This window comes from Heterodontus francisci, chromosome 5 (assembly GCF_036365525.1).
Source record: "Heterodontus francisci isolate sHetFra1 chromosome 5, sHetFra1.hap1, whole genome shotgun sequence".
NCBI classification, from domain to species: domain Eukaryota; kingdom Metazoa; phylum Chordata; class Chondrichthyes; order Heterodontiformes; family Heterodontidae; genus Heterodontus; species Heterodontus francisci.
In genome coordinates, this window is record NC_090375.1 from 6,754,401 (window position 1) to 6,769,740 (window position 15,340).

Here is a 15,340-nt window from a genome sequence, read left to right on the forward strand (position 1 = left end):
GTCCTTACCAAGTATAGATTATGTGTGACTCCAGGACCACAGCAATGCGGTTGACTCTTAACTGTCCTCTGAAATGATGTTAGCAATTAGGAATGGGCAACAACCCTTGCCACCAAGGTGCACCTCCTAAGAATGAATTGAGAGGTTTTTTTTAATTTGTTCAAGGGATGTGGATGTCGCAGGCAAGGCCAGCATGTATTGCCTTGAGAAACTGAGTGGCTTGCTAGGCCATTTTAGAGGGCATTAATGTCGGCCAGACCAAGTAAGGACAGCAGATTTCCTTCCCTAACGGACATTAGTGAACCAGATGGGTTTTTACAACAATCGACAATGGCTCCATGGTCACCATTAGACTGGCTTTTTTTTTTATAATTCCAGGTTTTTATTAATTGAATTCAAATTTCACCATTTGCCATGGTGGGATTTGAACCCATGTCCCCAGGGCTTTAGGCTGGGCCTCTGGATTACCACTACGCCAGCGCCTCCCCGTTGTGTGCTTGGAAGGAGTAAGTGACTTTGGACCAAGCTCTCCACCTCACCTCATGTCTGCCTCTGTTATCTAATTGATAGAGATTGATCCCCCAACAGCTTCATTATCATTGGATCATGTGACCACCAGGATGGCAGAAGGTGAGGTGGAGACACCTTGATCTTTTCATCCAATAATTCCTATAAAACTAATCCAAGACAAGTCAATGAAAGAACAAAGCAGACAGAACTACACTGGATTCTGACTGCCCTTTCAACTCTGAGAACTGAACTCAAATCCAACAGAGACTGGTGGCCCAAGCCTCCTATGTGTGACAGGTCAGAGACAGAACAGCTCTGGCAGGCACTGTTGGTGGGTAAATGGGTGAGTGCAGCAGCAATCCCATGTCAGGGAGCTCAAAACCTAGAGTTGGCACGAACCCTGAGCTGAGACTAGAGTGCAATGCTGAGACAGTGCTACTAGAGACAGCTTAACCAGTTGTTCACTTTGCTGTTACTTGAATAAACTTGCTGTGCACAAAATGGCTACCATGTAAGACACTGCAGTTGAGAGGAGTGACAGGCCCCTGGTCCCCAACCCTATGGGATTTAACCTTTCACTTCAATATGTTGATGGGGTTCGATGAAGAAGATTGGAAGGAGACTCGTGGAGCATTAACCTATTGGGCTGAATGGCCTGTAAGACTATCTATGGAACACCAACATTACTCCCCCATCCCTCTATGTGCTCGATTCCTCCCCAGAGGGATCACTGCAATCCCTGCAGGACAGCACTCATTTCATAATCACAATGCACTTTCGTCAAAAAGGATATTCTTGTGAAGAAATTATCCAGGTTCTTAATATGATGCCATGAATCTGTAAAGGAATGAAAATGAAATTAGCTGGTTCTGTACAACTGGCACTGCACATGACAAAAAGCATCACCTTTCATCTCCATAACATTGCCCATCTCTGCCTCCACTTCAGCATATCTGATGCTGAAACCCTCATCCATGCTTTTGTTACCTCAACACTCGACTACACCAATGCTCCCCTGGCTGGCCTCAAAGCTTCCACCCTCTGTCGACATGAGCTAATTCAAAACTCTGCTGTCCATGTCCTAATTTGCATCAAGTCCTGCTCACCCATCACACCTGTGCTCGCAGGCCAACATTGGTTCCTGGTCTGGCAACAATTCAATTTTAAAATACACATCCTTATTTTCAAATCTCCCCACGGCCTCACCTGCACTCCTCCAATTCTGGCCTGTTGTACATTCCCGATTTTCATCGCTCCACCATTGGTGACTGTGCCATCAGCTGCCCAGAACCCAAGCTCTTGAATTTCCTTCCTAAACCTCTCCATCTCCCTCCTCCTTTAAAACACTCCTTAAAACCTACCTCTTTGACCAAGCTTTTTTCATCTGTGCAGTTATGTCCTTATGTGGTGCAGTATCCATTTTTGGCTGATATTTGGAACACGTTACTATGTTAAAGATGCTATATAAATTTAAGTAGTTGTTGTTGCTGCTGCTCCTTTGCTCACACATTAAAAATGTTTGTAAATGTTATGCTTTTTGGGATGAGTGATGTCAGTACTCCCTCCCTAACAGCACTGTGGGTGTACCTATGCCCCAAGGATGGCAGTGGTTCAAGAAGGCAGCTTACTACCACCTTCTCAAGGGTAATTATGGATGGGCAATAAATGCTGACCTAGCCAGTAACACCCACATCCCATGAACAAATAAAAAAAACTGAGATCCCATGACGTAAGAACATAAGAAATAGCAGCAACAGGCCATTTGGCCCTTTGAGTCTGCCCCACCATTCAATGTGATCATGGCTGATTTCGACCTCAACTCCACCTTTTCGTGCAACCTGCATATCTCGTGATTCTCACAGTACCCCAAAATCTATCAATCTCTACCTTGAATTAAAGGCCTGCTTGGGTATGAAATTGAAACCAAACCCGGGCCCGACCCGACCACTTCCAACCCGAACCCGACCCGGGCTCCGGGTCCTTTGGTTTTTTTCCTGCGCCCGACCCGACTACCATAATAAAGTTAATTTGGAAGATTACTTCCTTCCCTGAGCAAGGCAGCACTGTGGCCACGTCCAGCCCGAACCTACCCGGCCCGAGCCCGAATGCTGGACCCGGGAGACCCGACACGTCATCGGGTCTGGTCGGGTAGCCATGCTTTACCTTGAATGTACTCAACAACTGAGCATCCAAAGCTCTCATGGGTAGAGAATTCCAAAGGTCCAAAGAGACTTTGGGGTCCAGGTACACAGATTATTAAAATGTCATGGGCAGGTACAAAGAACAAAGAACAGTACAGCACAGGAACAGGCCATTTGGCCCTCCAAGCCTGCGCCGATCTTGATGCCTGCCTAAACTAAAACCTTCTGCACTTCCGGGGACCGTATCCCTCTATTCCCATCCTATTCATGTATTTGTCAAAATGCCTGTTAAACATCGCTATCGTACCTGCTTCCACCACCTCCCCCGGCAGCAAGTTCCGGGCACTCACCACCCTCTGTGTAAAGAGCTTGCCTCGCACATCCCCTCTAAACTTTGCCCCTCGCACCTTAAACCTATGCCCCCTAGTAACTGACTCTTCCACCCTGGGAAAAAGCTTCTGACTATCCACTCTGTCCATGCCGCTCATAACTTTGTAAACCTCTATCATGTCGCCCCTCCACCTCCGTCGTTCCAGTGAAAACAATCCGAGTTTATCCAACCTCTCCTCATAGCTAATGCCCTCCAGACCAGGCAACGTCCTGGTAAACCTCTTCTGTACCCTCTCCAAAGCCTCCACGTCCTTCTGGTAGTGTGGCGACCAGAATTGCACGCAATATTCTAAGTGTGGCCTAACTAAAGTTCTGTACAGCTGCAGCATGACTTTCCAATTTTTATACTCTATGCCCCGACCGATGAAGGCAAGCATGCCGTATGCCTTCTTGACTACCTTATCCACTTTCAGTAACCTGTGGACCTGTACGCCCAGATCTCTCTGCCTGTCAATACTCCTAAGGGTTCTGCCATTTACTGTATACTTCCAACCAGCATTAGACCTTCCAAAATGCATTACCTCACATTTGTCCGGATTAAACTCCATCTGCCATTTTTCCGCCCAAGTCTCCAACCGATCTATATCCTGCTGTATCCTCTGACAATCCTCATCATTATCCGCAACTCCACCAACCTTTGTGTCGTCCGCAAACTTACTAATCAGACCAGCTACATTTTCCTCCAAATCATTTATATATACTACAAACAGCAAAGGTCCCAGCACTGATCCCTGCGGAACACCACTAGTCACATCCCTCCATTCAGAAAAGCACCCTCCCACTGCTACCCTCTGTCTTCTATGACCGAGCCAGTTCTGTATCCATCTTGCCAGCTCACCTCTGATCCCGTGTGGCTTCACCTTTTGTACCAGTCTGCCATGAGGGACCTTGTCAAAGGCTTTACTGAAGTCCATATAGATAACATCCACTGCCCTTCCTTCATCAATCATCTTCATCACTTCCTCAAAAAACTCAATCAAATTAGTGAGACACGACCTCCCCTTCACAAAACCATGCTGCCTCTCGCTAATAAGTTCATTTGTTTCCAAATGGGAGTAAATCCTGTCCCAAAGAATCCTCTCTATTAATTTCCCTACCATTGATGTAAGGCTCACCGACCTATAACTTCCTGGATTATCCTTGCTACCCTTCTTAAACAAAGTAACAACGTTGGCTTTCTCCAGTCCTCTGGGACCTCACCTGTAGCCAATGAGGATGCAAATATTTCTGTCAAGGCCCCAGCAATTTCTTCCCTTGCCTCCCTCAGTATTCTGGGGTAGATCCCATCAGGCCCTGGGGACTTATCTACCTTAATGCTTTGCAAGACGCCCAACACCTCCTCCTTTTTGATAATGAGATGACTGAGACTATCTACAATCCCTTCCCTAGGCTCATCATCCACCAAGTCCTTCTCCTTGGTGAATACTGATGCAAAGTACTTTTAGTACCTCGCCCATTTCCTCTGGCTCCACACATAGATTCCCTTCTCTGTCCTTGAGTGGGCCAACCCTTTCCCTAGTTACCCTCTTGCTCTTTATATACGTATAAAAAGCCTTGGGATTTTCCTTAATCCTGTTTGCCAATGACTTTTCATGACCCCTTTTCGCCCTCCTGACTCCTTGCTTAAGTTAAATAATTTTACAGAAAATAATCAAATTGTTCCTGGAATGCTGGGCTGGAAGGGGGTAGAAGTCATGCTTCAGCTATACAAAGCCCAGGTTAGACCACACCTGGAGTTACTGTGAGCAGTTCTGGACACCATATCTTAGAAATTATATATAGGCCTTGGAGGGAGTGCAGTGTAGATTTACCAGAATGATACCTGGACTGCAACAGTTAAACTTCAAGGCAAGATTACACAAACTGGGGTTGCATTCTTGGAATTTAGAGGTTAAGGGGTGATTTGATTGAAGTTTACAAGATATTAAAGTGAATTGATAGTTTCTCTCTATCTACGTATTTTCATTGGTTGGGGTGTCTAGGAAAAGGGGGCATGGCATAAAAATTAGAGCCAGACCTTTCAGGGGTAAAATTAGGAAACACTTCTACACACAAAGAATGGTAGAAGTTTGGAACTCTCCTTCGCAGACAACAACTGACGCTAAGCCATTGTAAATTTTAAATCCGAGATTGATAGATTTTTGTAATCCAAAGGTATTAAGGGATATGGGGCAAAGGTGGTGATATGGAGTAAGGTTACAGATCAGTCACGATTGAATGGTTAAACAGGTTCGAGGGGATGAATAGCCTTCACCTGATTCTATGTTCCTACCCATATAGAGACACACACAAATAGGCTTGGAGAAACACGTGTGCACACGCGCCTCACCCACACTCACACATGCTCACACTCGCTCGTGTGTGTTTTGCAGAGGAAATAAAATGGCTTGCCAAATGCTCAAGTGGAAAGCAGAAGATGGTTAAATAGCTGATGGTGCTGTTAACACGAGACAATAGAAGCCATAGTGACTAAATTAATGATGCTCATTAGTGGGGAGAGAGAGAGTCAGGTAGAAATGGAAGTCAGAATTAGTCTCTGTACCTTTCAGCCCCTCTGGAACATGTACCAGCAGGTCTTCACCTGGCGGGGAATCCTCCTCATAATCGTCTGGCCCCAGCCGCTGGTACTCCTGGTAAGTTTCAAACCTTGCCATTTTATATCATATTCCTTGCACCTGACCTGTGTGGATAACTAAAAAAACAGGAACAGGATTAGAGTGCACAACACCAATGCAGCATTCGAGCATGTGATACAGGAGAAGAAACCAGGTTTTCAACAATTCTAATGCCAACATCACGGCATGCCTGTGACTGTGTGAGTGAGGAGGGAGGAGGCTGGGTGGAAGGGAGGCAGTTAAACTGGCCCTTTGGGGAAATCACTGTATACAGGTGAGACTGGGTGCAAGAGGATTAGAGAAGGGTGATCATTAGTTTCTAAGAAAGGCTGTAGAGTTTGCATATGTAGCAAGACACAGAAAGCAGACACATTTGGTCCACTGGCCCATGCTGGTGTTTATGTGCCACACGAACCTCCTCCCAGCTCTCATCATCTCACCCTATCAGCACATCCTTCTATTCTTTTCTCCCTCAAATATTTATTTAGTTTTCTCTTAAATGGATCTATGCTATTCACCTCAACTACTCCTTGTCGTGGTGAGTTCGATGTTCCAACCACTCTCTGGGTAAATGTAGGAGGGAGGTATGAAGTACAAGAACGAGCACGGGAAGAAGAGAAAACTTCAGGAGTGATTAGCTGCTGAGTAAAAGCACCAACCGATGTAGCACTGACCAGGCAATTGCAGGTTCAAGTCCTGCTCTCTGCCGAGTTATCCCCAAATCAGCCCACCTTTGACCCCTTTAGTCCACAATCACCTCATTCCATGACAATATGAAAGGCACAATTCAACATGGTGGCTCCTCATCAGAGCCCTTTCCTATCCTGAGTGGTGTGAAACAGGGCTGTGTTCTCGCACCCACACTTTTTGGGATTTTCTTCTCCCTGCTGCTTTCACATGCGTTCAAATCCTCTGAAGAAGGAATTTTCCTCCACACAAGATCAGGGGGCAGGTTGTTCAACCTTGCCCGTCTAAGAGCGAAGTCCAAAGTACGGAAAGTCCTCATCAGAGAACTCCTCTTTGCTGACGATGCTGCTTTAACATCTCACACTGAAGAATGCCTGCAGAGTCTCATCGACAGGTTTGCGTCTGCCTGCAATGAATTTGGCCTAACCATCAGCCTCAAGAAAACGAACATCATGGGGCAGGATGTCAGAAATGCTCCATCCATCAATATTGGCGACCACGCTCTGGAAGTGGTTCAAGAGTTCACCTAGGCTCAACTATCACCAGTAACCTGTCTCTAGATGCAGAAATCAACAAGCGCATGGGTAAGGCTTCCACTGCTATGTCCAGACTGGCCAAGAGAGTGTGGGAAAATGGCGCACTGACACGGAACACAAAAGTCCGAGTGTATCAGGCCTGTGTCCTCAGTACCTTGCTCTACGGCAGCGAGGCCTGGACAACGTATGCCAGCCAAGAGCGACGTCTCAATTCATTCCATCTTCGCTGCCTTCGGAGAATACTTGGCATCAGGTGGCAGGACTATATCTCCAACACAGAAGTCCTTGAAGCGGCCAACACCCCCAGCTTATACACACTACTGAGTCAGCGGCGCTTGAGATGGCTTGGCCATGTGAGCTGCATGGAAGATGGCAGGATCCCCAAAGACACATTGTACAGCGAGCTCGCCACTGGTATCAGACCCACCGGCCGTCCATGTCTCCGTTATAAAGACGTCTGCAAACGCGACATGAAATCGTGTGACATTGATCACAAGTCGTGGGAGTCAGTTGCCAGCATTCGCCAGAGCTGGCGGGCAGCCATAAAGACAGGGCTAAATTGTGGCGAGTCGAAGAGACTTAGTAGTTGGCAGGAAAAAAGACAGAGGCGCAAGGGGAGAGCCAACTGTGCAACAGCCCCAACAAACAAATTTCTCTGCAGCACCTGTGGAAGAGCCTGTCACTCCAGAATTGGCCTTTATAGCCACTCCAGGCGCTGCTTCACAAACCACTGACCACCTCCAGGCGCGTATCCATTGTCTCTCGAGATAAGGAGGCCCAAAAGAAAGAACTATATCCAATGTTTGTTGCGGCTCAGGGGTTATCACTCTTGTCTCTGAATCAGAACGTTATGGTTTCAAGCCTGACTTCAGAGACTTGAGCACATAATCTCGACTGACACAGTGAGAGGGGCTATCTTTTAGATGAGATATTAAACTGAGGGTCCATCAGTAGGGGAGTTCTCTCCTGATGTCCGGGTTAATATTTACCCCCAACCAACATTAAAAAAAAACAGATGATTTGATCATTATCATATTGCGGTTTGTGGGAGCTTGCTGTGCACAAATTGGCTGTTGTTTTTCCTCTGTTACAACAGTGACGACACTTCAAGAATACTTTATTGCTGTGACATGCATTGGGATGTCCTGAGGTTGTGAAAGGTGTTGGGGAAATGCAAGTCTTTGTTTCCAGACTCTCTTTCCATTCACAGCTCCTTCAATAGGCCTTGGCCAGTTCCTCCAGTTCTGTTAATATTTCAGAACCTGACACGTTTACTCTGTTTCTCTCTCCACAGATGCTGCCAGACCAGTACTTTCTGTTTTTATTTCAGATTTACAGCACCCACAGAGTTTTATTATCCTCCAGTTCTCTGCTGTATTGTTGAGGTATATTTTGTTATGCTGCTGTATATCAATGATACGATTCCCCATTTTGGCTTTTGTTTTACCCCAACCATTCTAGATTTCAGGGATATTTCCTAAAAGATAAAAGCCATTAATGAGAGACTCAGTAATTCAGCATAAACAAGTGATTGTGGTTGGAACATTTGACATCACTGCCCCATTTCAGATCTTCGGGTATGAAAGAAGAGGAACAGTGTGTCAGTCAGAGGCTGACACTGAAAACCCTTTCATCTTCCCCGAGACCTGCTGTGCACAGCTCAAGGCATCAGAGCCAAGTGGGATAAACAAGCATGAGAGAGGGCGGGGATTGAATGACAGAGTCAGCAAAGCAACAGATAAGTTTCTTCCTGGTGAAGGCTGTCCAAGGAATGTTCACTGTGAGTTTCAAAACACACATTGAAAACAATTATCCCAGTTGTACAGCTTCACTGAGATACAGATGGCTCCTGATTGTATCCGTTCCCTAATTGATTCCAACCCTCTCCCCGGCAACTGTCTGAGACTGAACCCACTGTTCTCAAACTTGGCGTCATATTGGACCCTGGAATGAGCTTTCAACCACATACCTATGCCATCACTATTTCACCTCCATAACATTGCCCAACTTCGCCCTGCCACAGCTCATCTACTGCTGAAACCCTCATTCATGCCTTTGTTACCTCTGGACTTGACTATTCCAACACACTCCTAGTCAGCTTCCTACGTTCTATCCTCTGTTAACTTGAAGCCATCCAAAACTCTGCTGCCCATGTCCTAACTCGCACCACGTCCCGTTCCCCTATCACCCACTTTGCTCGCTGACCTGGCTCCTGGTCAAGCAATATCTTGATTTTAAAATTCTCATCCTTGTTTTAAAATCCCTCCATGGCCTCACCCCTCCCAATCTCTAATCTCCTCCAGCCCCACAATCCTCCGAGATATCTGTGTTCCTCTAATCCTGGCCTCTTGCGAATCCCCGATTTTAATCGCCCCACCATTGATGCCTGTGCCTTCAGCTGCCTGGGCCCCAAGCTCTGGAATTCCCTCCCTAAACCTCTCTGCCTCTCCTTTCCCCTTGAAGATGCTCCTTAAAACCTACCGCTTTCACCAAGTTTTTGGTCATCTGCCCTAATGTTTTCTGTGGCTTGGTGCCAAATTTGTTTTAGAATGCCCCTGTGAAGTGCCTCAGGATATTCAATGACGTTAAAGGCCCTACATTAATGCAAGTTTTTGTTGTATCTGCCATGGTTCAGCAGGTAGCTCTTACTTCTAGATCAGAAAGTCGTGGCATTGAGTCTCACTCCATAGATTTGAGCACATTACTTAGGATGATTACACCAGTGCAGTAGCAAGGGAGCGCCACCCTGGAAGGGCAGTAGCGAGGGAGCGCCACCCTGTCGGAGGGGCAGCAGCAAGGGAGCGCCACCCTGTCGGAGGGGCAGTAGCGAGGGAGCGCCACCCTGGAGGGGCAGTAGCGAGGGAGCACCACTCTGTCGGAGGGGCAGTAGCGAGGGAGCGCCACCCTGTCGGAGGGGCAGCAGCGAGGGAGCGCCACCCTGTCGGAGGGGCAATAGCGAGGGAGCGCCACCCTGGAGGGGCAGTAGCAAGGGAGCGCCACTCTGTCGGAGGGGCAGTAGCGAGGGAGCGTCACCCTGTCGGAGGGGCAGTAGCGAGGGAGCGCCACTCTGTCGGAGGGGCAGTAGGGAGGGAGTGGAATTCACTCCGAGAGTTAGTGTTTGAACATACAAACGAAGATCCAAATTAGGAGCAGGAGTAGGCCACTTGGCCCCTTGAACCTACTCCGCCATTCAACAAGATCAGGGCTGATCTGATTGTAGCCTCAACTCCACTTTCCTGACTACCCCCGATAACCTTTCACCCCCTTGCTCATCAAGAATCTATCTACCTCTGCCTTAAAAATATTCAAGGACTCTGCTTCTACTGCCTTTTGAGGAAGAGAATTCCAAAGACTCACAACCCTCTGAGAGAAATAATTTCTCCTCATCTCTGTCTTAAATGGATGACCCCTTATTTTTAAACAGTGACCCCACTTCTAGATTATCCCACAAGGGGAAACATCCTTTCCACATCCACCCTGTCAAGACCCCTCAGGATCTTATATGTTTCAATCAAGTCGCCTCTTACTCTTCTAAATTCCAGTGGATACAAGCCTAGCCTGTCCAATCTTTCCTCATAATACAACCCGCCCATTCCAGGTATTAGTCTAGTAAACCTTCTCTGTACTGGTTCCAATGCATTTACATCCTTCCTTAAATAAGAGGACCAAGACTGTGCACAGTACTCCAGATGTGGTCTCACGAATGCCTTGTATAACTGAAGCATAACCTCCTTATTTTTGTATTCAATTCCCCTCGTGATAAATGGTAACATTCTATTCACTTTCCTAATTGCTTGCTGTACCTGCATACTAACCTTTTGTGATTCATGCATGAGGACACCCAGATCCCTCTGCATCTCAGAACTCTGCAATCTCTCACCATTTAGATAATATGCTTCTTTTTCATTCTCCCTGCCAAAATGGACAATTTCACACTTTTCCACATTATACTCCATTTGCCAGGTCTTTGCCCACTCACGTAACCTATCTCTATCCCTTTGTAGCCCCCTTATGTCCTCTTCACAAGTTACTTTCCTACCTAGGGCGGCACAGTGGCGCAGTGGTTAGCACCGCAGCCTCACAGCTCCAGCGACCCGGGTTCAATTCTGGGTACTGCCTGTGTGGAGTTTGCAAGTTCTCCCTGTGTCTGCGTGGGTTTCCTCCGGGTGCTCCGGTTTCCTCCCACATGCCAAAGACTTGCAGGTTGATAGGTTAATTGGCCATTATAAATTGCCCCTAGTATAGGTAGGTGGTAGGGAAATATAGGGACAGGTGGGGATGTGGTAGGAATATGGGATTAGTGTAGGATTAGTATAAATGGGTGGTTGATGGTTGGCACAGACTCGGTGGGCCGAAGGGCCTGTTTCAGTGCTGTATCTCTAAACTAAAACTAAACTATCTTAGCGTCATCAGCAAATTTAGCAACCATATCTTCAGTCCCTTCATCCAAGTCATTTATATAAATTGTAAAATGTTGAGGCCTCAGCACTGATTCCTGTGGCACGCCTCTCGTTACATCTTGCCAACCAGAAAATGACCCATTTATGCCTACTCACTCTTTCCTGTTAGCTAGCCAATCTTCTATCCATGCCAATGTTACCCCCGACACCATGAGTTTTATTTTCCGCAATAACCTTTGATATGGCACCTTATCAAATGTCTTCTGGAAATGTAAGTACAATACATCCACCAGTTCCCCTTTATCCATAACACATGTTACTTCTTCAAGCAGAGATGCTGTCAACATTTATCAACAGGTCAGACAGGTGAGTGAGGGAAAAGGGGATAAAGGGATATGGGAACAGGATGGGTACAGGGGATTCGGATATTGTTCAGGTGGAGGATAAACACCAACTGGTGGTGCCGAAGGGTCAGGGTCAGTGTTGTGATTTCTTGCAATTCTGATGACTATTTGGAGAGAGCGCTGTGTGAGTTAGTGTTTAAATAAAGAGACCCGAGGAGTGGTCTGTCTCAAAGGGAGTTTTTAAAAAAAACAATGGAGTACACAAATACCAGGTAGAGAAATTATCTCAACAACACCAGCTCATTCCAATTGGTCTGAGCTGTCTGCTCCCATGTTTGAATGACTTAAAAATTACATGTCAATCTCGTTCAGCAGATCTCAGGCCTCCTTATGAAAACATGAGTCACTCTTGGCCAGTCGACCCTATTCGCCTCAACGACGATCTGATAACACTGTGCCTTGTGGAGAACAGATCTGGGAGTATCTGACCCTTTTACTCGCAAACACGGTCCCTGTCTACAGTACAGAATCAGGAATATATTACCTGTCTTCTCCTGATAGTACTACCCCTGGGTACAGTACTGAATCGGCAGTATTTTACCCCTCTACTCCTGATAACACTGTCCCTGCGTACAGTACAGAATCAGGAATATATTCCCCTTCACCCTGATAACACTGTCCCTGTGTACAGTACAGGATCAGGAGTATATTCCCCTTTACCCTGACAACACTGTCCCTGTGTACAGTACAGAATCAGGAGTATATTCCCCTTTTCCCTGACAACACTGTCCCTGTGTACAGTACAGAATCAGGAGTATATTCCCCTTTTCCCTGATAACACTGTCCCTGTGTACAGTACAGAATCAGGAGTATATTCCCCTTTACCCTGATAATACTGTCCCTGTGTACAGTACAGAATCAGGAGTATATTCCCCTTCACCCTGACAACACTGCCCCTGGGTACAGTACAGGATCAAGAGTATATTCCCCTTTACCCTGATAACACTGTCCCTGTGTACAGTACAGAATCAGGAGTATATTCCCCTTTACCCTGATAATACTGTCCCTGTGTACAGTACAGGATCAAGAGTATATTCCCCTTTACCCTGATAACATTCTCTGTGTACAGTACAGAATCAGGAGTATATTCCCCTTTACCCTGACAACACTGCCCCTGTGTACAGTACAGAATCAGGAGTATATTCCCCTTTACCCTGACAACACTGTCCCTGTGTACAGTACAGAATCAGGAGTATATTCCCCTTTACCCTGACAACACTGTCCCTGTGTACAGTACAGAATCAGGAGTATATTCCCCTTTACCCTGATAACATTCTCTGTGTACAGTACAGAATCAGGAGTATATTCCCCTTTACCCTGACAACACTGCCCCTGTGTACAGTACAGAATCAGGAGTATATTCCCCTTTACCCTGACAACACTGTCCCTGTGTACAGTACAGAATCAGGAGTATATTCCCCTTTACCCTGACAACACTGCCCCTGCGTACAGTACAGAATCAGGAGTATATTCCCCTTTACCCTGATAACACTGCCCCTGTGTACAGTACAGAATCAGGAGTATATTCCCCTTTACCCTGATAACATTATCTGTGTACAGTACAGAATCAGGTGTATATTCCCCTTCACCCTGATAACATTCTCTGTGTACAGTACAGGATCAAGAGTATATTCCCCTTTACCCTGACAACACTGTCCCTGTGTACAGTACAGGATCAAGAGTATATTCCCCTTTACCCTGACAACACTGTCCCTGTGTACAGTACAGAATCAGGAGTATATTCCCCTTTACCCTGACAACACTGTCCCTGTGTACAGTACAGGATCAAGAGTATATTCCCCTTTACCCTGACAACACTGTCCCTGTGTACAGTACAGAATCAGGAGTATATTCCCCTTTACCCTGACAACACTGTCCCTGTGTACAGTACAGAATCAGGAGTATATTCCCCTTTACCCTGACAACACTGTCCCTGTGTACAGTACAGAATCAGGAGTATATTCCCCTTTACCCTGATAACACTGTCCCTGTGTACAGTACAGAATCAGGAGTATATTCCCCTTTACCCTGACAACACTGTCCCTGTGTACAGTACAGAATCAGGAGTATATTCCCCTTTACCCTGATAATACTGTCCCTGTGTACAGTACAGAATCTGGAGTATATTCCCCTTTACCCTGACAACACTGTCCCTGTGTACAGTACAGGATCAAGAGTATATTCCCCTTTACCCTGACTACACTGTCCCTGTGTACAGTACAGAATCAGGAGTATATTCCCCTTTACCCTGACAACACTGTCCCTGTGTACAGTACAGAATCAGGAGTATATTCCCCTTTACCCTGATAACACTGTCCCTGTGTACAGTACAGAATCAGGAGTATATTCCCCTTTACCCTGATAACACTGTCCCTGTGTACAGTACAGAATCAGGAGTATATTCCCCTTTACCCTGATAACACTGTCCCTGTGTACATTACAGGATCAAGAGTATATTCCCCTTTACCCTGATAACACTGTCTGTGTACAGTACAGGATCAAGAGTATATTCCCCTTTATGCTGACAACACTGCCCCTGTGTAAAGTACAGAATCAGGAGTATATTCCCCTTTACCCTGACAACACTGTCCCTGTGTACAGTACAGAATCAGGAGTATATTCCCCTATACCCTGACAACACTGCCCCTGTGTAAAGTACAGAATCAGGAGTATATTCCCCTTTACCCTGACAACACTGTCCCTGTGGACAGTACAGGATCAAGAGTATATTCCCCTTTACCCTGACAACACTGTCCCTGTGTACAGTACAGAATCAGGAGTATATTCCCCTTTACCCTGACAACACTGTCCCTGTGTACAGTACAGAATCAGGAGTATATTCCCCTTTACCCTGACAACACTGTCCCTGTGTACAGTACAGAATCAGGAGTATATTCCCCTTTACCCTGATAACATTCTCTGTGTACAGTACAGAATCAGGAGTATATTCCCCTTTACCCTGACAACACTGTCCCTGTGTACAGTACAGAATCAGGAGTATATTCCCCATTACCCTGACAACACTGTCCCTGTGTACAGTACAGAATCAGGAGTATATTCCCCTTTACCCTGACAACACTGTCCCTGTGTACAGTACAGAATCAGGAGTATATTCCCCTTTACCCTGATAATACTGTCCCTGTGTACAGTACAGAATCTGGAGTATATTCCCCTTTACCCTGACAACACTGTCCCTGTGTACAGTACAGGATCAAGCGTATATTCCCCTTTACCCTGACAACACTGTCCCTGTGTACAGTACAGAATCAGGAGTATATTCCCCTTTACCCTGATAATACTGTCCCTGTGTAAAGTACAGAATCAGGAGTATATTCCCCTTTACCCTGATAATACTGCCCCTGTGTACAGTACAGAATCAGGAGTATATTCCCCTTTACCCTGACAACACTGTCCCTGTGTACAGTACAGAATCAGGGGTATATTCCCCTTTACCCTGACAACACTGTCCCTGTGTACAGTACAGAATCAGGAGTATATTCCCCTTTACCCTGATAACATTCTCTGTGTACAGTACAGAATCAGGAGTATATTCCCCTTTACCCTGACAACACTGTCCCTGTGTACAGTACAGAATCAGGAGTATATTCCCCATTACCCTGACAACACTGTCCCTGTGTACAGTACAGAATCAGGAGT

General features: G+C 46.2%; 1 protein-coding gene across 4 annotated transcripts in view; it reads right to left on the reverse strand.

Moving 5' to 3' along the window:
- The window catches only part of atg9b (autophagy related 9B), a 175,859-nt gene that overhangs the window by 156,907 nt on the left and 3,612 nt on the right, over positions 1-15,340 (reverse strand). For all 4 annotated transcript variants that reach the window (XM_068031055.1, XM_068031056.1, XM_068031054.1 and 1 more), the window contains exons 2-3: positions 5,584-5,733; positions 1,302-1,347 (exon numbers count right to left, since the gene is read on the reverse strand). In XM_068031055.1, coding sequence (XP_067887156.1) covers positions 1,302-1,347; positions 5,584-5,695 — 158 coding nt within the window. In that variant the 5' untranslated portion in view covers positions 5,696-5,733. The remainder of the gene's footprint in view (positions 1-1,301; positions 1,348-5,583; positions 5,734-15,340) is intronic.